The 24338-nt window shown below is 38.5% G+C and overlaps 1 protein-coding gene across 4 annotated transcripts in view; it reads right to left on the bottom strand.

The window, feature by feature from the left end:
* Positions 1-24338, bottom strand: part of KIAA2012 (KIAA2012 ortholog) — a 971910-nt gene that overhangs the window by 213994 nt on the left and 733578 nt on the right. For all 4 annotated transcript variants that reach the window (XM_044075102.1, XM_044075103.1, XM_044075104.1 and 1 more), the window contains exon 19: positions 1743-1941. In XM_044075102.1, the coding sequence (XP_043931037.1) occupies positions 1743-1941 (199 nt within the window). The remainder of the gene's footprint in view (positions 1-1742; positions 1942-24338) is intronic.

The following is a 24338-nucleotide window of genomic DNA, read 5'->3' on the forward strand; positions in this document are numbered from 1 at the left end:
CATTTATTTTATAAAACAAATAATTTATTTTGTGTTGACTATCATAAAAGACTTCATCAGATGTTACAAGGTAACAAACATAGGAAAAGTAAAAGCAAGGGAACAATCACATAACTTCCCGAAGTTCATTTCTTAAAGTGACTTTGTAATATTATGTTAAAATCATTCATAAAAAATCAGCATAATAATTTCCAAACTAAATAAGCATTCAAAATTCGAACATAAAGTTATGTAATGAAAAAACAGTAAAATAGTATTTAGTTCTGAAGAAGTGCGTTTTACTTTGTGGATGAAAGTGCTCAACTGAATAAAGTATGAATTTCTGATTATTTGCTGTGCGGCTTTGGACCATCCTTGCTTTCATTACTGGAGTGTCTTGTATTTTTTTGGGGGCCAAGATACCCTCCATCCTGCTGAAGGTAAAGCCCAGTGTAAGACAGGCTGCCTCACTGATGAGCTCTGCAACTGTCTAGGACAGAACCCTTTTACTGAGGTCTGGCACAGTGTGAGACAAGATGTCCTCCCATCTGAACTTTGAGACCGTGTGATAGGGGATGTCCTTTGATGACCTCAGGTTCATTGCATGATAGGATGCCTCACTGATGAGCTCTGAAGCAGTATGGGACAAGACATCTGCAGCTGAGCTCTAACACAATGTAGGACAGGACTCCTTCCCACTGAGGAAATCTGGCACAGTGTGGGAAAGTTATTTTCCAATGAACTGTGACACAGTGTGAGACAGGATGACATCTCCTCTGCTGAGCTCCAGCACAGTGTGGGACTGGACCACCACTCCCACACTGAACCCTAACATTGTTTAGTACAGTACACCCACTGCTCAGGTTAGGCAATGCTTGACAAGGTATGCCACCACTAAGCCCTGACATGTTGTGGGATAAGATGTCACACTGCAGAGCTCTGACACAGTATCTCACTTGTGAGCTTTGCCACAGTACTTTGAAATGTTAGATGACTTTTCAGTAAATATCAAATGCAGAAAAAAATGTTTCAGTAATTAAGATTTCAGCCTCACAGTTCCAGTATCTGATGTTCATTCCTAACCTTAAGTCAGGGTCTGTGTGGAGTTTGCATATTTTTCCTACATCTATGTGAGTTTTCTCAGTGTACTCTGATTTCTTCCCAAAAGCATGGTGGCTGACTGGACCACTCTAAATTCACCATATCTACCTGGATGACTGCAAAGCTACATAGCAGTCATAAAATGCTTGAAATGGACGGCGCAGTGGAGCAGTGGTAGCGTTCTTGCCTCACAGCAAGACATTCTCCCATTTGATTCTCAGCTGGGTGCCTTCTGTGTGGAGTCTGCATGTCCTCCCTGCATTTGTGTGGGTTTCCTCCGGGTGCTCTGGTCTCCTCCCACATCACAAAGACATGCATCTGGAGCATTTCTCCCTGGGCCTCCGCTGAAAATTGGCGTTGTTCCAAGTTGGACTTTCCCGGTTAACAAATGTTAACTAAATAATTAAATAAATGCCTGCTTTCTGAGCTACACTGCAGCTGTTGATGCTATGAAGCATGCCAGTGGCACTGACCATGCTCATGTAAGAGGATATACTGGAGGTTTGGGAATCCATGTGTGATGTCACAAGATGTCTTTGAGTTAAGGCTATGTGCATTTTGTTCTCAGTAGGAATGAAATAAACATACTAACAATTATTACATCAGACTCTTAGACATCTTTTAAGGTAGCCAAGTAAGCAGTTATAGTGGCTTTCACTTACCTCTACATGCTCCTTTGGTTCAACAGTAGCAGAGCTGTGATCAGCTAGTTGTGGGTTGGGTTCAGATTGGAGTGTCTTCTTTTCCTCCACTGCCATTATTACTTTATCAGTATGCTTCATTCCTAGTCCATCTTTGGTCTTTAAGGATGGCTGCTCTCTCTTGGCAGCTTTTATATTCGCTTGTTTTTGTTTGTCCTTTCTGCCAAAGAAGGGAGTGAAATGACTTTGTAACTAAACTTACATGTGGAGTACATCTTGGCCTGTTTTTCAATGTTCATCATTCAGAAGCACTTACTACTATAAAGTTTCCCATATATGCATACAGCAACAAACAGCATGAGAATTAGATTTACTGACATTTTCCTAAAAAGTACTTTAAAGTACTTTTCACACCGCAGCTGCCACGTTTTTCTGACTCAGCTCAGGAACACTGTCTGGTTAAGTGACTTGCTCATGATCACAGAGTAGGCAAAGGGTAGAATCAAACCCTGGACTAAAGTAAGAAGCTTGTTAACACTTCATAAGCTGCTGGAGTACACAGCTGAGCAAGGATTAAGGGGGTTGTGGAGACCAAAAAGGATGTCCAAGTGTAGCAATAGGCACAGTATTGCCTCTGATGTAGTATGACAACCACTCCTTGACACCTTTTGATTCGTAACTCTGCAAACAGCACTGGCAGGATTGCACATGTACAGGCAGCCTTTGCAGCATATAGTTACCCTGATCTACGAAAGCTACATAATCAAGAGCTGCACAAGCAGCTGGTTTAATAACTACGACCTACGACATCAAAAACAAGAAAGACACGAATGCTTTTGTCAGACATTCTGTGGTATGCCCTAACATGTCTATCCGGTTTTTTGTCCTTGAAAAAGTTATCCAAGATCAGAGGGGAGGAGATTGGGAAACTGAACTGGCTTCGAGGGAATTGTTCTGGCAATTAAGGTTGAATGCAACCAAAGCCCCAGGCTTAAATGACAGCATAAGTTTAGCAAGCATTCTAAAAGCCAGAAGCAACACCCTTTGATTTGTACAGGGATTTTTAGTGCTGGTATATGTCTCCTCCCTTTACATTCTTTGAAAATTGCCTTTCATTTCCTCTCACCCCCCCCCCCCACACACACACACACACACTATTGTCAAGATTCAATGGCATTGTGACTTCATTTGGTGGTTTGCATTGCTATTTTTTTCATGCTCACAGCCTCATCAAAGGTATATCTGTGCTGGGTTTGAGACAAGGTGGCTTTGGTCAGTTTCACTTTTGTAATTTAACATTTTCATCTTCAAGTAGCTGGGACAATGCTACATAACAATTGAATTTAGTATTGAGTTCATTTGCATTATAAACAGTACAATGAAGGTGAACTATCTGACATTTCTCTAACATTGTTTCTATCACAATGCTGTGTATACTTTTAAACATATGTTTTAGCGTTTAACCCTTTTGCATTTTATCAATATGATTTAACTGTGGGCTTTCAACCTCTCATTTTAAATGCACTTATGCATTTTAAAACCAATTTTTATGAATTGTACTGATTTTTATTTGAATTTATTTAAATATATTTTAATGCATTTAAATGCAAGGTTTAATTGAATTATGGAATGTCAATTAACTAACAAGCACTTTATATGGAGTGTAGGTATTCAGTATGTTTTACACTTGATAAACTGCCTGGACCAGGCTTAAAGCGCTTGTGTTGTGGATTTTGGCAATAAATTTCTTCGTTTTGGATTAAATTGGTTTTGTATCCTTGTGGTGGGTCAACTGTACTTGCAGCAGTTTGAATTTGAACTTTTTAACAGTTTGGCAGCGATAACCAGAAGAAGTCATTTCCGTATTTCACTTACTGGTTTAATAACTTACCTGGCTGTGCCGGGTTCTGTCATAGCATACCAAAATAATTTTTATATTCAGACTGGTGGTTACTGTAGAACATGGCTATGCTTCATAGAACAGGTACCTTCAGGTGGCATTTTCTTGCAGTGAAGCGGCCAGAAACCCACCAATGAAAGCTGCATTAAATAGCTGCGCTGCTGTGCAGAAGCATGACCATCAGTGGTTGGGCTGTAGACAGAAGTCTTTGTTGTATTACCAGGGACAGTATTACATAACATGGTCTTTGGCAGATCTGAGCCATAAGGGACAGCTTATGGTTGCCACCATAGATTATCTGTGAATTCCACCCTTGTTTTTTAAATAAATGGCTCAGTATTTAATTAAAATTAATATCTAAATAATCATTCCATAATTCTTAAGACTTATTTGTTTTGGTATAATACTTAACCTAAAAATTAAATATGTGGATTATCTCTGGAGTATAAGACTTCAAACTTGACTTGGATCCTTGTGTTTTCCCAAGCCTTATGTTTATGACAGGTGAAGTTAGCCACATTTCTCATGACTGCTAAGAAAACCATTTCCACTCATTGAAAATATCAATAACTGCTATAAATTGTTACTATGACAGCCATGGGTTATGGGCTTTAACTCCTGTACCACTTAGCAGTTTGAGGTTTGACCATCTCCAGTGGTGCCCATACCTCTCAACCTTTTAGCGCAAGAAATCAGGACAAAGTGTAAAATAATGGTGGGAGAAACACCCAAAATACGGGCAGATTTTTAAATATTACTCGTATAAACTTAGAAAATTGCTAGAATAACAGGATTTGTGTTAGCATGCATTTTCTGAAGGATATGGAGTCTGAAATTCAAATCTGTGCCATTATTTAGTGACTTCAATCCTCAGTGATTTGCCAGAAAACCACACATTTTATGAGAAACATAGCAGTTGGATTTGGTATAATAGTTAAAGTCTTCACCTCATCAACACATGATGCAGGGTTTGAGTCTGACCTTGACTTAAAATGGCCTTTCAGTACAGTTAGCCTAACATTCACCTAAGTGTCATGTTTAATCATAACCTCACCTCAGGCTTTGTGCCCACTGAGTGGTGCAAATCTACAGTTCTCCCACTCTACAAGGGGGGATCCACCTTGGATCCTGGGAACTACCACCCCAGCAGTCTGACGAGCCTGACCTGCAAGGCCATGGAATGTATTATCATGGAATTTATAAACAAAGACATTGGCAACCTTCAAACACTGGACCCCACCCAGTTTGGGTTTGTGAAGGGCCGATCTTGTCTCCTGAACCTGATTGACTTCTTCGAATCAATCTCCAGAGCTGTGAACAAGGGTAAGGCAGTCCACACAGCCTATCTCGACCTCACCCAGGCCTTCGAAACCACCCCCCACTCTGGAATCATAGATAAACTTACTAAGCTGGTCACTCGATGGGTTGCCAACTGGCTTACTGACAGAAACCACGTTGTAAAAGTAGCCGACTCCAAAATCAATCTCCAGACAAGTGACAAGTGGAGTACGTCAGGGTTCACTCCTGGGACCAATCTTGTTTGGCATCTACTTCTCTGAAGTACAGGCCAACACTACGGGACTGTGGCTAACAAAGTTCGCAGATGACTGCAAACTGGGAGCCATTATTGAATCCCCAAATGATGTGGATATTCTGCAAAAGGGCCTTACAAAAACAGATGCTTGGTGCCAGAGCCATGAGGTCAAGCTCAATGCCAAGAAATGTATAGGTATCCCCTTTGGGAAAAAAACATGTACCCATGAATTACCACACAGGTGGCAGTACACTAAACACCAAAAGTGTGATAACAGACTTAGGGACACAGGTGGACAGTGGTCTCACCTTCGATAACCACATCACCACAACAGTCAGGAAATCCTTCTATGTGGCACACCTCATCGCTAAGGGCTTTTCATCCAGAAAAAGGAGGTCATTGTCCCACTGTACTCATCCCTCATTAGACTCATTATAGAATACAATGCCCCATTTGGTATGTATCCCTCAAGACATCTGCAACAACTGGAAAGGCCGCAGAAATACCTCACTAAAAGAATCACAGGCCTAAAGCAGATGCCCTCTGCTGACCTTCTAAAAAAACTCCAGCTATACTCTGTCGCATATCATCTACTCAGAGGCGATCTCTGTTTAACATTCAAAGCCATGTCAAACCCAGAGCTGCTGGACATGCTACACTTAATGAAATCGCAATCCAAATCCCAATCCCTCAGAGCCACACACTCCAGGGATCTAAACCTTGTCATGACAAAGAACAAAACATGCTGGGGGGATAGGTTCCTGACCCAGAGACTCCCCAGACTCTGGAATAACCTGCCCATACATGTCAAGTAGAGGGCCTCCTTGGCCCTCTTCAAAAGTAACCTTGATGATTGGATGGGAGATAGGAAATTCACCATGGGGATCACGTGAGTCACCCTGCTATACAGGGGTCCAGGGAAGTAAATATTGTGGGAAGAAATAGCCAGGGAATTCTTATGGCTAGGCTTGTATAGGCCCTAGGGCCGATAGCCTAGTACCAACTTATGAACCTATGAACCAAAAATAGGAAGCAAACTTCTGGGCATTCTGTGAAAACCTGGACAGTTGAGACGTGTGGTGGTGTCAGTTATCAAACAAAGAGCAGTCAGCCTTATGGATATATAGCAAATATGCATTACTGCTTTAGTAATAAGCAATGATTTTCATAAACAAACTCCAATTTGCAGATCAGCCTTATTACTACAGACTCCACAAGACTTCACCAACCATAGATCATACTGAGTACAAAACTGTTTAGTGCAACCCTCCCAACAATAATTGAAACTTGACCAAAATTAGTTCTAAGCAGTCACCCTTCAAATGCTGTGATATATAGACAAAATTAATAAACGTTATGCTAATAAACATTGTGATGCCCGTGCACTGGCCCAGTAATCAGGGAGCCTCAATCCTCACCACTAACACTATTGAGGGGGGGTCCATATTGGAAAAGATAACAAATACACACACAGTAAAGTACAACTTCACTTAAGAGCACACAGAGATCAGAGTCAATCTGTGGCTGGTTTCTCCCTCTGTCTCCAGATCCCCAATAAGACTCCCCAATGGCACAGCTATAAGGTACAGATTTCAGCCGAGTAGTCAAGCCAAAACTTCCAGTGCCCTCTCTGTCCAGCCAGTGTTTTGTGTCCCTGCCCAAGTAGCCGACACACACACACACACACACACACACACACACACACACACACACACACACACACACACACACACACTTACTTTGAGATTTGGTTCTCCAGCTATGCCCCCTCCTGCCAGGCTATAAGGTAGTAATCACTGCCACCAACTACTCTTATCAGCTACTAAAAAGGCCCTTACCAAAGGGTGTCCAATTTATACTGTACAATATTATTATCCAAATAGTAAGTGGATGAACAGCAAGGCTTATTGGAGTGGCTTTGTACAATATCACCAAATTCATGCAAGTACTCTAGAGCTTAAATTATTTCTACAAAAAACAGCCACAGCTGAAAGGTTTAAAATATTTAATAATAAATAATAAAAACACAAGACAAATCTTCTCAATTCAACACAGTGCTAGTCAAGAGTTCAGAAATCACAAGAAGATGCTTAAATTAATACTGTAGACTACTCTGACATAAATATAGAAAACAGCTAGACTAAATCTGACTAAATTCCTATCTAACTGTAAAAGCAATCACAGTTCTAAATAAACTTACATATAGAGCAAAGGTAGAGTGCTGGTGAGAGGATGTTCTTTAGACAAAATCCAAAATGCAATTTCTTTCTATCTGAGATCCCTAAAATTGTTAATACATCACTGCTGACTCATTTTAGATTACATCATTCTTCTCTGGTTCCCAGGCTAGCAGAAACTCAGAGTTTTAACATTTCTTTGATCTTTCACCTGGCCAGGAAGCCATAACAATAAAATTAATTATACATGTAAAATATTGCAATTAACTCTGGTCTCAAAACAATAGAAGGAATTCCTCAGTCCAGACATTATGTCTCTGAGGTTTGAGATCAGTCATAAAATGCCTGACTTGTAAGCTTTCTTCCAGCAGAGTGTACTGTGGTTACATTTTGGAAGTTCAACATTTAACACAGTCTTTTTACATTTAAGAGGACAAGCCTGTGGATTATATTCATATTTGCAATGACAGAATTATCTACAAAAATTCTATCTAGCTAGGCTGGCAGCTTTCACATATCTTCACAAACATCACCCACAAGCATTCAAAGTTAAATGAACAAGTTAAAGCATGTCTTTTCTGAGTTTGTTTGTGTCTTTCGGCTTTTCCCGGTTAGGGGTCGCCACAGCGGAACTCCGGTCCGCTAATGATTGGTAGTGGATTTTTATGTACCGGGTTACCAGCCCTGACACACAACCTTCAACGAAGGCACACTCCATTCACGTATGCCTCCACACAGAAGACGCTCTAGCTGAGAATCGAACGGGACAACGTCTTGCTATGAGGCGACAATGCTACCGCAGCACCACCACCGCAGTATCTATGTCTTTTCTGAGTAAATGTGTAAAAATTAAAAGGTTGCACAAGAAGCTGAAAATAAATAATTCAAAAAGTCTGATAATGATCGGAAAAAAAGGGTATGACTTTATCTAACATATAAACTAAATGCTATCTGTTTCTGGATAAAAGATATATTCCTTACTGTTTCTGTTTTTTAAGACTATATAGAACTCTCACAGTCCTTACAGCAGTAGATCTATGATCTGAGCTCTGTCCTAATGGTACATTCCAGCATACAGTTCATGTAACTTCTGTAACTTTTGTGATATCTGTTATTTTGTTAATTATCAGCCACTCTCTTGGTTGCCGCGGTGGTATGGCGGTAGCATTGTTACCTCACAGCAAGAGATTCTCCTGTTCGATTCTCGGCGTGGCTTGGGAGTGCCTTCTGTGTGGAGTCTGCATGTCCTCCCCGCGGTTGAGTAGCGTTCGAAAGACATTGCGTGCGTAAATGGGCATGCCTTCATAGAAGGTAGGGCGTTCAGCTGGCACCTCGGTGTTTCATAAAAATCTACTACCAATCATTAGCGGACTGGAGTTCCACTGTGGCGACCCCTTACTGGGAAAAAGCCGAAAGACAAACAACAACAACATCAGTCACTCTCTATTTATAAATCCATAAACAAGATTTTCTGTGGCTTTAGTCTGATTTAAAAAAAAAACTTTCCTGTTTCCACAGTTAAATACTTTTTTGGGGGTGGTCCAAGTTCTTTGGGGCTGCTGTCCAAGTAATTATTATCATGGGACTTAGTGCAACAGATTCCAAGGAGCATTAGAGCTGTACTGTATTTTGCACAGTCACAAAGCAGAGTTCAGTTTCATTTTAAACTGTAATACATTTCCACAGTAGCAAAAGCACAGTTATATACTATTTACATTTTTGCATATTAAAAAAGCAAGTACAATACAACTGATTCACTAAAACTTTTATGCAATTTTCTTTGAAAGAATAGTAACGTTTTCTGACTTTATTTCCTGATAATAGCAACTAATGTAATCAAGATTTGTTTGTACATTTTATTACTGCAGTGATTCAGTGCATTTTTACCATTATAATGCGATTAGATGTGATATTTAATTTGCATACCTCAACTACAACTGATTACCTGTATGTCAACAAAGTGTAACAATGAGAATGAGTTGTAACTGATTCATTTGTTACTAATGTGTTGTTACCCATTCCTGAATGTTTTTCTTTTTCCAATTTTGTGCAGCTGTGAAGTTACTATCTATAAGTAAAAGAGGTATGCGTGGGTGCGGGGGGTGTCAGGAGAGCCACCTTCCTGCAAACAGCTTTGATTTATTGTGTGTAAAGTTGTGTTGTCAAACAGTTGTGATCAGCTAATTAATATAGTGATGGGGATGGGGAGGTTGAAACAAGAGAGTCAAAGGTAAAATAATGAAGATTCTGGTTCACTTTTTTGAGGAGGTGTTGAAATGTAATGCCCATAAATGCGTATCATGTATGATCACTAATATTAACACTAGTACACAGAATTTCAGAATTTCAGAACTAACTATTGGTGGCTGATACAATGGCAATGTGATTTATTTTTTTAACGTATATCCATGCACATAGGTTCATAGGAAGGTACTAGGCTATCGGCCTAAGGGCCTAAGTAAGCCCAGACAACAAGGTTCCCTGGCTTACACCACCCAAGAAAGTTATTTTCCTCTGCCCCTGTCGAGCTGAGCCATGGAAGTGATCCCCGGAGTGTATTTCCTATCTCCCATCCGCTTATCAAGATTTTTCTTGAAGGGTGCTAATGAAGAACTTTGCTTGACATAGATGGGTAGCTTGTTCCAGAGTATGGGAAGTCTCTAGGACAGGAATCTATCCCTCCAGCATGTCTTGTTTATTGTGGTGACAAGGTTTAGGTCCCTAGAGCGTGTAGCTCAGAGGGATTGGGATTTCTTTAGGTGCAGCATGTCTATGGGTTTGACATAGCTTTATATGTTAGGCAGAGATCACCTTGGAGTAGGCGATATGCAATGGAGTAAAGCTGGAGTTTTTTGAGATGGTCAGTGTAGGGCATCTGTTTGAGGACAGTAATCTTCTTTGTGAGGTACTTCTGTGGCTTTTCCAGCTGCTGCAGATGTCTTGTGAGGTACCTTCCAAAAGAGGTGTTGTACTCTATAATGGGTCTAATGAGTGTCGAGTAGAGGGGAACAATGACCTCTTTTTTTACTAGATGAGAACCCTTTTGTGATGAGGTGTTCCACATAGAATGATTTCCTGACTACAGTGGCGATGTGATTATCCTACTGTCCACCTGGGTCCCCAGGTCTCTTATCACAAATTAGGCATTAAGTAGACTGCCGCCTATGTGATAGTTCATGGGTACAGAGTTTTTGCCAAAGGGGATGACAATGCAGTTTTTGGCATTGAGCTTGAGGCCATGGCTCTGACACCAGGTATCTGCCTCAGTGAGGCCCTTCTGTAGGATGTCCACATCATTTGGGGACTAAACTACGGCTCCTAGTTTGCAGTCATCTGCAAACTTCATTAGCCAAAGGCCTTCTGTGTTAGCCTGTACTTCAGAGAAGTAGATACCAAACAGGAGAGGTCCCAGGACTGAACCCTGTGGTACTCCACTTGTCACTGGTTTGAAGTCAGATTTGGAGTCTGCAACTTTTACAGTGTGGGTTCTGTCAGTGAGCCAGTTGGCAGCGCATCTTATGATGTAGGGATTTATACCTAGTTTAGTGAGTTTAGCTATAATTCCAGAATGGGGGATGGTGTCGAAAGGCTTGGCGAGGTCAAGATAGTCTGTGTGAACCACCTTACCGTCATCTACAGATTTGGTGACTGCCTCAAAGAAGTCGATCAGGTTCAGAAGGCATGATCTGCCTTTCATAAACTCGGGATGGGTGGGGTCTAGAGTTTGGAGGTTACCAATGTCTTTGTTTATGAGTTCCATGTTGATATGTTCCATGGCCTTACAGACCAGGCTCGTCAGGCTAATAGGGAGATAGTTCTTGGGATCAGTGGTGCCCCCCCCCCCTTTGTGGAGTGGGATAACTTTTACTGTGCACCATTCAGTGGGCAGCAAAGCCTGATGTGAGACTACAACTGAACATGGTGCTTAGGTGGGCAGCCTGGGATATTGTCCGGTCCCATGGATGCTGAGTTTTTGGCTTTAGAGAGTGCAGCTTTTACCTGTGTAGTTGTGATTACAGGGACTCTGCATTCTTCCTGTATAGATATGGGGCCTTTAGGGGTGAGAGGGGGGTAAATTTAGCACTGAACCTATCTGCCAGGACGTTGGCAATATCAGTTGGTTCTGTAATTTTCATGCCATTGTGCTGTAACTTAGAGCAGATCTGGGTGTTGCCATTGGGATTCTTGACATAGCTATAGAATGATTTTTGGTTGTCCCTAGAATCAGTGGTGATTTTGTTTTCGTAGCTAGCTTTGGAGGATCTTAAAAGGGATCTCATCTTCTTACAGAGGCTGACCAGGGAACTCCTCCACTCATGGGATTTTACTCTCTTCTGCAACAATTTCTTCCTTCTGTTGTAGAGTTTGTTTATGGCAGGGGACCACCAGATTGGCTTCCTTTTTTGGAGGATAGCATCTTGGTTCTGTTTGGGATAGCACGATCCATGCACTCGTGTAAGTGCTTATAGAGTGCATTTGTGTAGGATTCAGCAGTCTTAACTGTATTGTCCAACTGCATGGGTGCCATGAAGTTTGCCACTTTTGTCTTAAGAAGCATGAAGTTGGCTTTGGAGAAATTTTTTACCATGATTTCCTTAATGGGGGGGTGGGGTCAGGATGTGGATATCTAGGGTGATTAGCTTATGGTCGGATATGACCAGTGAGGAGTTGACTTCAAGTGTGGAACACTGGTCACTCATGTTGGTAATGACTATGTCTAGGATATTGTTGTCCCTGGTGGGGGTATGGATAAGTTGATCCAGGGCATTTGAATTTATGAATTCCAGAAAGCGTTGAGCAAAGGAGTTGGTACATGAGTAGTTTTCCCAGTTAATGGTGGGGTAGTTGAAATTGCCCATTATTAGGGTGTTTGGTTGAACCCTAATATTTTCCAGTATATCAAGAAAAGAGGAGTAGGAATTCTGGGGCATGGTGGGGGATCTGTAGCAAGCTACAATTTGGATTGCAGTTTTGCCCAGAGTTAGTTGCACTTGGATAACCTCGATGCATTATGCTGAGCAACTAGCCAGGAGGTGTGGATATCCTTAATGAATATGGACACACCTCCACCTTTGGTGTTCCGGTCCAGGTTAGGTGGCCGAAAAGTGTGGTATCAGTTATAGCCTGGTAATGCAGGGGTGCTCTCTGGAGCCTTGAACCAGGTCTCAGTCACTACACAGATATCAATGTTCTCCATCTTAAGGAGTGCCTTGAGGGAGTGCATTTTGAGATTTAGACTTCTAGCATTGAGTAGCATCACCCTCAGTTTTTGCTTGCCTGTTTCTGTTACAGTGGTGAATTTGTCATTTGAACCTTGCCTAAAAAAGGCATTATAGGGGCAGCAAGAGCCTTAGCCAGAATCTGGAATCCCAGGGGTGACAGGTGCAGGCCATCTCTGGCAAAGCATCGTGGTCTGTTGACCATGTCATCCCAGGCAGACAGACACTGGATCCCCTTAGAATGACACCAGAAGCTTAGCCAATTGTTGAAGTCAATCATTTTGTCCTTGCACTGCTGTATCATTCTAGGTGATGGCAGGATGCTACTCAGGGCTATGGTCATACCTGCCTGGGCTACAAGATCGGAGAGCTCTTCCATGTCTCTTTTCATGTAGTCTAGGAAGGTAAGTCTCAGTTCATTCACACCAGCATGGACAATGACAGAGTCATATTTGTATTTGTTGTGGAGTGACCTGAGTGCGTGGGTTATGAGGCGGATCCTGGCACCCAACTTGAAGCTGACAGTAACCTTCTCCTTGTTTAGCCTGGTGAGTGGGACATCAATGTGCCTAACTATAGAGTCACCTATGACTAGTGTGTTGGGTATTTTGTTTTGCCTTATGGCCTGTGGTTGGCACACTGAGTCTGTGGGCTATATGTCATTTGGATTGTGTTGGGGAGTGGAGGTTGCTTGCATTTCTGCTTTGGAGGTCTCTGTTGCTTAAGCAGATTATTATTGAGAGCCTCTGTGAATGTTTTTGTGTTTCTATGTGAGGATTTTGGTGGTGTAGGTTTAGTGGGACTATGTGATGAGTGTGGTGTGGTGCAAGTGTTTACCTTCTCCTCTTGACTGTCAAGTTCAGTCTTGGTTGGAGAGAGCTTTACCTCCAGTTTGGCTAGATAAGTGCATGTCTCACAGGTTGTGGTGTTGGGTGGTAGGAGGATAGGGTTGTCTGTGTACATGAGGTAATGGCTACATTGCCCCAAGATGCCCAGATTCATCAGATAGACAGGAGAGTACACTGGGAGCTGACCCTTGGACATGCTTGACTAAAGAACTACTTTCCTCTAGACAAGTGAGGGAAAGTGAGTATAACAGCTGTTTTCTCTAAGCAAGTGAGGACAGTACAAAAACGGTTTTCCTCTAGGTAAAGAGGAAGGTTGAGTGCTGTAGTAATTTGTAGCTTATTTAGTGCCAACAACAAGTTCTGAACAAGTGCTGAGCACGAATAAGCAAATTCAAGTGCTAAAACTAAGAATCTGTACCTGGATCTTGTGGTAGATAGGCTACCTAGTGCTTATCACTACCACTGATAAGCTAGAATGCTTCCCTCCAACACAGAAAAGCTTGGGGGGGGGGGGCTCAGAAGTTTGCAAACAGTCCTGGATACAGCAAATCTGTACCTGGACTAGACTAGTTACATGCAGATATATATTAATGCTTCTCTCTGCTATGATTTCTAATAAAATCAATAAACAATGTAGTACTCAATTCTACCTGACCTAAGAGAAGAAACAAACCAAAAGGTCCTTCTGCAAAAACTAAAAAACTACAACATTGAGTTACTCCTGTAGTAAGCGCTGAAGCAGCACAGATGCAAAAATACTGTGCACTACTAATTCAAATACACAACTGATAAGAACTAAATTTACATGCTTTTATAATCACAATATTCCCATCATTCTCCCTCAGTTCTCCTTAATGCTCAAACAATATACTCCCAATCCTTCTCTCAGTGCCCCTGTTACCTACCCATATGACTGCTAAGCTCCTTTTCCGTCCTTACACATTCTTCCACACACTCAGCTTAAACTAATCCCAGGTGTTCTCTTCCATCGTACTACTCATCAAACTACTCTTTTTTTATCTCCCATCTCATAATTCTTAATTTCAACCTCAAACTTTATTCTGTCTTTGATATAACCTGTTATGGAGTTCTGGTGAAGTTCATAATTTTTGGGATGAAAGCGCTTAACTAAAGTCAAAATTATAAAGTTTATTACTTTATTTCGGGGTTTGCATTTTTCCATGCAGCTGCCAGCTGCATTGTTTTTATGGTGTTTTTGATATAACCTGCTAATCATGTATATACTGTGACAGAATTCTTTTCAAAATTAAACAAATACATATGATAATTATGCTTCTGCATACATGACTTACTTAGTGGAAGTTATCCAGTCAACCTGATTGTGTAATTGTTGTTTTTATATTTTTGCCTACTCCTTTCTGAGCTTCCTCTCTGCTTTTGTCTTTTGCCATGTCTTGCTTCTGACATTATCTTTAAATGAAGCTTTTCTCCTAAAATGTCACTAAAACATGCCATTAAACACAGCTTGGCAATCCTGGTAATCAAATGAAAACAAACAAGCAAAAAAAAAAAATAATAAAAACAAAAACAAGCAAGCAAAGAAAGAAAAGAATAAATGCATGACCAAACAAACAAATAAATAAATAATTTAATTAATTTATCATATGTTATTCTCTTTATCAAACCATTATTAACTTATGGTATGTACCATAATGTCTTGCAAGAATAAAAGTTATAGTTACGAATAAAACAGGTGACTTTAAATTGTATAATTTTTCCTCTATTGAGATATGTTCAGATATTGTTGAACTTTTGTCTAAAGGGCTCACTTTTGTACCATCTCAGCCTTTGAACATAGTCAACACTATCCTTGACATTAAAACCTACACTAGGAAGTTACATTTTAAATTTTAAATTTTAATTTTATTATGGGTGATGTTATGAATACTGCTAATTCTGATAAATTTTACATCCCTAGTGTGTTCAACCCCCCCCCAGTGCATCCAGTTTTACAAATGTTCGAACGTTGTGAATTAGATATTAGACATGCTGTCAAAAATGGGTTTAAGCATAATGCTTCCCACAATATGAGTAGGGAAGAACGAGAATATTTGCACTATATCAAGTCACAAGATTTATGTTTTTGTAAACCGGATAAAGGTGGGGGTTTAGTTGTTTTTGAGAACGTTGATTATCAACAACGTATGAATGTATTATTGAATACTAGTGCGTACGAAGTGAGTTCACGTTCAGAGGTTAATAAAGCTTACAGTTTAATTAAAAATTGTATAGAAGATATATATATAGAAGGTAGAGTAGAACAGAGGATCTATAACTACATGTCAACAACTTATCCTAGATATCCTTTCATATTTGGTATCTCCAAGATACACAAGAGTATGGTAAATCCTCCACTGAGACCATTGGTCGATGGCCGAGGCTCACCTACCTACTCTTGTGCTAAAGTAGTAGATGCTATTTTGCAGAAATATTTAGTTTTTGAGGACCAAATTTGTAAGGATTCATGGACATTTTTGAAGAAAATTGAAGCTCTAGAATTTAATGAGGACTTAAATTTTCTCACTATCGACGTGAGAGATCTATACACCTGTATTACTCAAAATATAGCTATTGAATGGGTTGACTTAATGTTGAAGAAAAATAAAGCCACAGTTGCAGAAATTGCCTTGGTCATGGAACTTATTGATTTAGTATTATCCAATAATTTTTTCATGTTTCAGAACCAATTCTATCTGCAAAAAGTGGGGGTAGCGATGGGGTCGCCCTGCGGAGCTAGTATAGTGAACCACGTTATGGCCTATTGGGAATCAGAATATGTGTTTAAGAATGACACGATTTGTGACTCCCTTGTTTTTTACACACTTACCTTGACGATATTTTCATACTTATCAATGGTGAAGAACAGGTTAGTAGGAACGTGTTAAGATTATTTCAATAGCACAACTCAATTCCTGCAATTCACTTCTACATTCAACACGGAGGCTATAGTGTATTTAGATATCTGGCTAGCCAAAAACCATGATTTAGGTTGTTTTGTAGCAAAGATATACAGGAAAAGTATGTAATCTAACACGTTCCTACACTTTTCTAGTAGCCACCCGTTCTACCAAAAAAGGTCAGTCATCAAAGGCCAACTAGTGAGAGCTTCAAGAATGGTGAGTCAAGATGAAGACTTTTTTGAAGAGGGTTGGGAGGTTGGCCTAATGGTTAAGGTGTTTGCCTTACAAACACAATGTGCAGGGTTTGAGTCTCACAAGGTATAATTGGCTAGGCTTAAAATGGCTCGCAAGGGCAATTAGCTTAGTACTAACCTATGAACCTATGTTCTCTTTTGAAAAGTATGTTCATCCACCGTGGCTACCCCAAATCACTTCTAGATGACCTTATTAAAGAAGTTAGCGCTAAGAGACTAGACAATGTATATATACCACTTTTAAGTGTTAAAACCTTACCAACTACATCTGGTTCTCTTAATAATATAGAGAATTCTGTTGTAAGCCCTATTATGGACAGCATGGAGACAAAAGAGGTTGCTTTAAGTTTTATTACCACCTACTCTATACATAGTTATTCTTGTTTTAGAATTCTACAGAAAAACTGGGGATTATTGAAAACAAACCCAAATATACATATCAAAGTAGGTGACTCACCCAGAGTGACATTTAGAAGTGGTAAGAATTTACAGACACTCTTAGAACAAAAACGTTTTACAATAGCTCGTTCTAATGGTATGAGTAAGTGTGAAAGTTGTAATTACTGTAAGTTTGTGGAGGTCACTAACAACTTCACTATTAATGGTATACAGTACAAACTCAAAGACAAATTTAATTGTAATTCTAGTTTTGTTGTGTATTTGGTTAGTTGCAAATTCTGTCCTGCTTTTTATATAGGAAAAATGGAGCGGAGGCTCCGTGACAGAATATATGAGCACCAATATGCTATTAATAAACACAAGTTGGAGAATGCCCTAGCAAAGCACATTTCCATCAACAAAGAACATGCCTTTAAGTTTTTGACCATTGACCAAGTTAAGTATGACATTAGGGGTGGTCCTAGACCCCTAAAATTAGAAGAACTTGAACTAACTTGGCAAGTTAGGCTGAATGCCTATAACCCCCCGGTTTAAATGACACCTGTTCTATTAGTAGTATATTAAAATTAAAAAGCCTAAAGAGGTGAAATACAGATCATATTTCTGGATGTTTATATGTTAATTTTTATTTACAAAGTTATGATTTTCTTAGTTAGTAAGGTTAGAGTGGTAATACTTTTGTGTTACAATTCTAGTTTAGTGATTTGTTGATATCACTTTTTTAATTAGTTGTTGTTTAATATCATGGTGCCTTTAAGTAATCAAAGTAAATGTGTTGCAATTGGTTAATTCGTATCAGTTGCTTTTATATAATGAAGATGTGTCTTTCTGAACTTGTTTCTGATGAAGTTTGCCGGTTAGGCAAACGAAAAGCGCTTTAAACATTTCTGTGTTTTATTAAATTCGTGGACTTTCTTGACAGTCAGCCGTGTCAGTTTTTCTTTGTTTTTACTCCCACTGATAAGCTAGAATGCTTCCCTCCAACACAGAAAGGCTTGTGGGGGCTCAGAAGTTTGCAAACAGTCCTGGATACAGCAAATCTGTATCTGGACTAGACTAGTTACATGCAGATACATATTAATGCTTCTCTCTGCTATGATTTCTAATAAAATTGATAAACAATATAGTACTCAATTCTACCTGACCTAAGAGAAGAAACAAACCAAAAGGTCCTTCTGCAAAAACTAAAAAACTACAACATTGAGTTACTCCTGTAGTAAGCGCTGAAGCAGCACAGATGCAAAAATACTGTGCACTACTAATTCAAATACACAACTGATAAGAACTAAATTTACATGCTTTTATAATCACAATATTCCCATCATTCTCCCTCAGTTCTCCTTAATGCTCAAACAATATACTCCCACTCCTTCTCTTAGTGCCCCTGTTACCTACCCATATGACTGCTACGCTCCTTTTCCGTCCTTACACATTCTTACACACACCCAACTTAAACTAACCCCAGGTTTTCTCTTCCATCCTACTACTCATTAAACTACTCTTTTTTATCTCCCATCTCATAATTCTTAACGTCAACCTCAAACTTTATTCTGTCTTTGATGGAGTTCTGGTGAAGTTCATAATTTTTGGGATGAAAGCGCTTAACTAAAGTCAAGATTATAAAGTTTATTATTTTATTTCAGGTGTGCATTTTTCCATGCAGCTGCCAGCTGCATTGTTTTTATGGTGTTTTTGATATAACCTGCTAATCATGTATATACTGTGACAGAATTATTTTCAAAATTAAACATAAATACATATGATAATTATGCTTCTGCATACGACTTACTTAGTGGAAGTTATCCAGTCAACCTGATTGTGTAATTGTTGTTTTTATATTTTTGCCTACTCCTTTCTGAGCTTCATCTCTGCTTTTGTCTTTTGCCATGTGTTGCTTTTGACATTATCTTTGAATGAAGCTTTTCTCTCTAAAATGTCACTAAAACATGCCATTAAACACAGCTTGGCAATCCTGGTAATCAAATGAAAAAAAAAAAAAAGCAAGCAAGCAAAAAGAATAAATGCATGACCAAACAAACAAATAAATAAATAATTTAATTAATTTATCATATGTTATTCTCTTTATCAAACCATTATTAACTTATGGTATGTACCATAATGTCCTGCAAGAATAAAAGTCCCTCTAAACTGGCTATTTTAAATTCAAGCTGCAATATGGTTTTCAGTTTCTGTCTTCTATACTTTTTCTATATCCAGGTTCTTCCGTTTGCTTTAATTCCTGTCCAAGGTAATCTCTCTGAACAATATCTCCATTCTGCTAACAAGTTCTACACTAGCAAATCATCTTCTAATATAACTGTTTAATTCTTTTGTCCCACCCCGGTCTTTTGCTAGCACACTTGTACTTTTCTCAAAGTACCCTAACAGTGGTTAAATCATTTTGATCACCTGTGTTTTTGTCACTCTCTACAGTACTGCAATTCTCTACTGCCTCTCTATAATCTACTTTTACTTTTTTCTTAATCGTCTTCCTATGTTTCAATTTCTCCAAGTCCCTCCACACTATACTTCTCTTTACCTCTTGCTTTTCTTTTTTTCATTAAACTTATATCATATCCTTTCTACCTTGCTCACCTTTCATGCCAGTCTTATGCAGCATCAAGCAAATAACTTATACTATATTCCTTCCACCTACCTTTACTCCTTTCCAATAAATATACTTTACTTTTTCTTCTGTCTAGCTTACTTGCTAACTACATTGTAAAATGTGTGAGTGCATGTATGTGAGTATATGACAAGTGGTTGAACTATCAAAAGTCTGTTGTTGTCTTTTGGCTTTTCCCGGTTAGGGGTCGCCACAGTGGAACTCTGGTCTTCTAATGATTGGCAGTAGATTTTCACGAACACCGAGGTGCCAGCTCAACGTTCAACCTTCAGCAAAGGCACGCCCATTTACGCATGTCTTTCAAATGCCCACCGCGGGGAGGACATGCAGACTCCACACAGAAGGCACTCCCCACCCTCCAGCCGAGAATCGAACAGGCGAACCTCTTGCTGTGAGGCAACAACGTTACCGCTACACCACCGTGGATGAACTATCAAAAGTTTGTTGTACAATAAAAAAAATATGGACTCTCACCAAATTGAACATGTGCACATAAGCACACACACACACACACACACACACACACACACACACACACACACACACACACACACACACACACACACACACACACACACACATCAAAATACTAAAATGCTTTTCTTTTATTAGGAGAGCACGAGACCTTGCACTCCACATCCCTATACCAACTGCAAAATTGCACTACAGTAGGTAAAGGGCAAATTCCCAAACCCTGATGTACTGCTATCTCACACGTGCAAACACCAGCAATTTGAAATAAGTGCATATTGAAAGTCTTTGTACTCTTTGCCAGCCTGACAGTCTGAGCACCTGAATGGCACATATATGTACATTACATTATTTAACTGGCTTCATCAGTCTTTGCTATTAATTTATATTTTCTACTGCTATTATACTTGTTTATTTTTATTTCTGGGTATTAATCCTATGTTTTGGAATTGTCCTTTGTGTACCTCCACTGTAAATGGGTTTTGCCCATTTGGACATACCTGGTAACCTTATAAACTAGCAACAAGTAAATATTTCAAACTGCTTGCTTAATCATTATACTACAAAATGTCAGGAAAATCAATCTCAGGATTTAGATAATGTTTGTTAAATTCAATCTGGATTCCAAAAAAATCTACTGATTAGTTTACCAAATTTCTCATTGAGGTAGTGTAGCCCTTGAGAGAAGCATGGAGTCAGCCAGAAAAGAAAAAAATATGGCATAGCACAATCTCATCTGAACACTTCTCATTGCATTTCCTGATGCAGGCGACACTTTCATAATCAGCTGTGGTTTTATCCCCCCAACATACTGACCTAATACTCATTTAGGGTAGTTTCCTGCTTAACATGAACAGGACTTCTGTGAGGGCTGCTATCTGTTACATTTCAAATAGGAAGCAATGCTTAAAGTGACCCTGTATGCTTTATTCAAGCATTGCAGCATTTCATGACTGTGGTGCCAAAATGGCTTTCCCTATCATTCCTAATATTTGTGGAATATTTTTTATCAAGAAGTTTTGTAAGCTTTTCACTAAAGATATGTACAGAAAATTGACTTTATATGTCTGTGACATTGCCATTGGGATAATGTACAAATGTGTCCATTAAGGTCTGTGGATGCACCCTGATGTTAGACCTTTGAGGATAAGCTGAAAGAATAAGCTTGGCATACACAAAAATAAGATTTTAAAAAAGTAGTTTTATAAAGCAAAGCTAAGTTATATGATGAGTCAGATGGAAAAAAGATCAGATTACTGTAGCTCTACATGTTGTGTTGCAAAAAGATAGTACATAACTATAGAGAGACACATAAACATTTACTTTTGTATATAGAATAAGATGCTTGTATGTTTCATTGCAGGGTTGCAATTCTATATCTCATTTGAAAGAAATGCCTCTTATTTTAGAATCCACCAAGTATATACACGTGATCCTTTGTTTATTTAGTATGGTAAGAAACTTATCTTTCTGGCTATGGAATCCTCTTTCACCAGAATATTAAATTCTGAGAACAAATTTCACTTGTTTCCAGACTACGGTTGGTCATTTTTTTTTTTTGCTAATGATGGTCAGATTGTCTGTAATGTTGGGACAGGAGGTCAGATATGAAGAGAAATGGACCTTCTACCAAACCCTTTCTATTATTTTAAATATTTACATCTGATTTAGTATTTGGTAACCTATTTCTTGCCGTGCTTTTACAAGCTTTTGTTTTTTTTGCATTTGTGTTTCCAGATGCAGACTGCTATATGAGATCCCATTTCAATATGCACAGTGGCTAAAAGGTATGAGTCCATTTACGCTTAACCTTCTCAACTCCTTTACCTAAAACGTTTACTCTTAGTTTGGCCGCCAAAGATTCATGGAGTTTGGATCTTTACAGAAGTAGGTGTCTGTGTAGCACTAGTAGTAGTAGTAGAGGTAGTAGCAGTGGTAGTAGTAGTAGTGGATCCCTGATGTAGCCTTCTGCATCACTTTTTGATGCCACTTTCTTCAGCTTGACCAAGAAATTATTTAGTTGGTTTTGAGGACCACTTCCCCAAAGATAGTTTGGTCAGATCCAGTTTACCAGATACAAGTTTCACTATGTATGTGTTTTCCATGTGTATGATGGGGTGAAACCCCTATACATCTCATGAAAAGGGAGACTCCCTGTACACCTGTCTATTAAAACTAACTCCAAGGTTATCAGACCTTGGGGCAAGTTCATATAAAAGCATTGATGAGTCCCATTTGGAAGTCTAGAAAACATTGTTCAGGCAAGTATTAATAAATTAAATTAAGTAGTAGTCAGTTTAGATCTTGAAATATCTTCTGGCTCAATTAAATGGAACTGTTTATTTAAAAGTTTGTATTTTTATATACTTTTTAAAACAGTTATGCCAAAATACTTAATCAGATGTGAAAATAGACACTTATATATCAAAATTAGAAAGTGAACTAATCAAGAACACTCCCTAATGTCCACTATTATTTGCATGAGCTGTTGAGCCACTATCAAACATTATTAACTTGATCAGAAACATAGATGGTTTTAATATCAAATATTATTCTAAAATACAACTTTTTTATGGATGATATACTGTTAATTATGAAATATATTATCAAATCTATAACACCTCTATATTATGCCTTAAAGTTTCTGGAAGAAATATCTAATTTAAAATTAATTTGTAACAAATTAGCATTATACTAATCAATCAAACATTAAGATGACCTGGAAAGCATTATATAAATATAAGTGGGATAATTCATACCTCGAAAACATTACATAATATAACTATACTAATTCAAACCTAAGATATTTAGAAGAAGCTCTCACTAAAGAATAAAGCGGAATTCCACAAGCAAATGATTATATTATTGTGATTTATTCTGGCATTATGACTTATTATGATTATAAAGCTGATTACTACAAACTGGAATAACATTTCTGAGGATTTTGCAGACAGACTAATATTTATTACAATTATACAAACCTCCTAACTTAATTTAAGCCACATCATTAAACTCAGATAAGGAACAAATAAAATTTCTATGGTATTCAATTAGAAACTGAATTACTTTTAATCATCATATCAGATCCTGACATCAAAGAGGGATGGGTTTTCCAGGTATAGAATATTGATTTTTAGCCTCTGTGTTCAAAACAATTACTTGTATGTTCGGCCTGTCATACAGTATAAACTGTAAAGAAATACGCAAGAAAACATGTGAATAAGCATTAATGAAGATATCTGTTCAATCTACATGTTTAAATAAAAAGATACTTTGTTTATTGGATGATTGTGTCTTTTGGCTTTTCCCGGTTAGGGGTCGCCACAGCGGAACTCCGGTCCGCTAATGATTGGCAGTAGATTTTCACATGCTGGCTTGCCAGGCCTAATGCACAACCTTCAACGAAGGAATGCCCACTCACGCATGTCGACACAAAGAAGACGCTGTAACTGAGAATTGAATGGGCAACGTCTAACTGTGAGCCGACAACGCTACCACAGCACCACCACCGCAGTTACTTTGTTTATTGGATAATTACATGAATATCTTTAATTCTACCCCTACTAGATTAAACTATATAAATATCTTTAAATATTTTAGAATTTTTGTTCAATATTTAAAATTAATTTCTCTATTTTTCCTATTGTACAGGTTTATATAAAGCTTTAATATTTTTTAAACGTTAAGCTTAAAGGAACATGACTTGAGTTTTTGGCATAAATGTATGAATGGTTCTAAAATTTTAAATAGTGACTATATAATGAATAAATATGATCTACATCACAATGATTGATTAGTAGTTCAAAATATTAATCATATTATATTACCAAAAATACAATTTATGATAATTTATGAAAATATTTGGTATGGAAGATATGAATTCAGTAGTAGGAATTCAGAGTTAATTTACATATTATTCCCCATGATACAATAGCTGGCCTAGACGAGACAGAAATTATATTTCACAGAAACATGTGCATTTAATTGAAAGACTTGATGCATATCCAATAAATATTTCAGATCATGTGCTAACAACGACTAGGATAAAAATGCAGGGAAATGAAATACAAATGAGACACTGATGCTTCCCCACCTACCCGTTAAAAAGAGAAATGTAAGGAACAGGTAGTGGAAATTATTAGACAGCTATTAGGAAGATAGAAATTTCTTCAAAAGTTAAGTAAAGGGATAAAATGAAAGTGGATTTAAAAAAAAGGGTAGAAATAAAAGAAAAAGAGAAATGGTAAAGAAGTAACAAGAATTATTTA

Source organism: Protopterus annectens, chromosome 6.part0 (assembly GCF_019279795.1).
Source record: "Protopterus annectens isolate FY-2018-M chromosome 6.part0, PAN1.0, whole genome shotgun sequence".
NCBI lineage: Eukaryota > Metazoa > Chordata > Ceratodontiformes > Protopteridae > Protopterus > Protopterus annectens.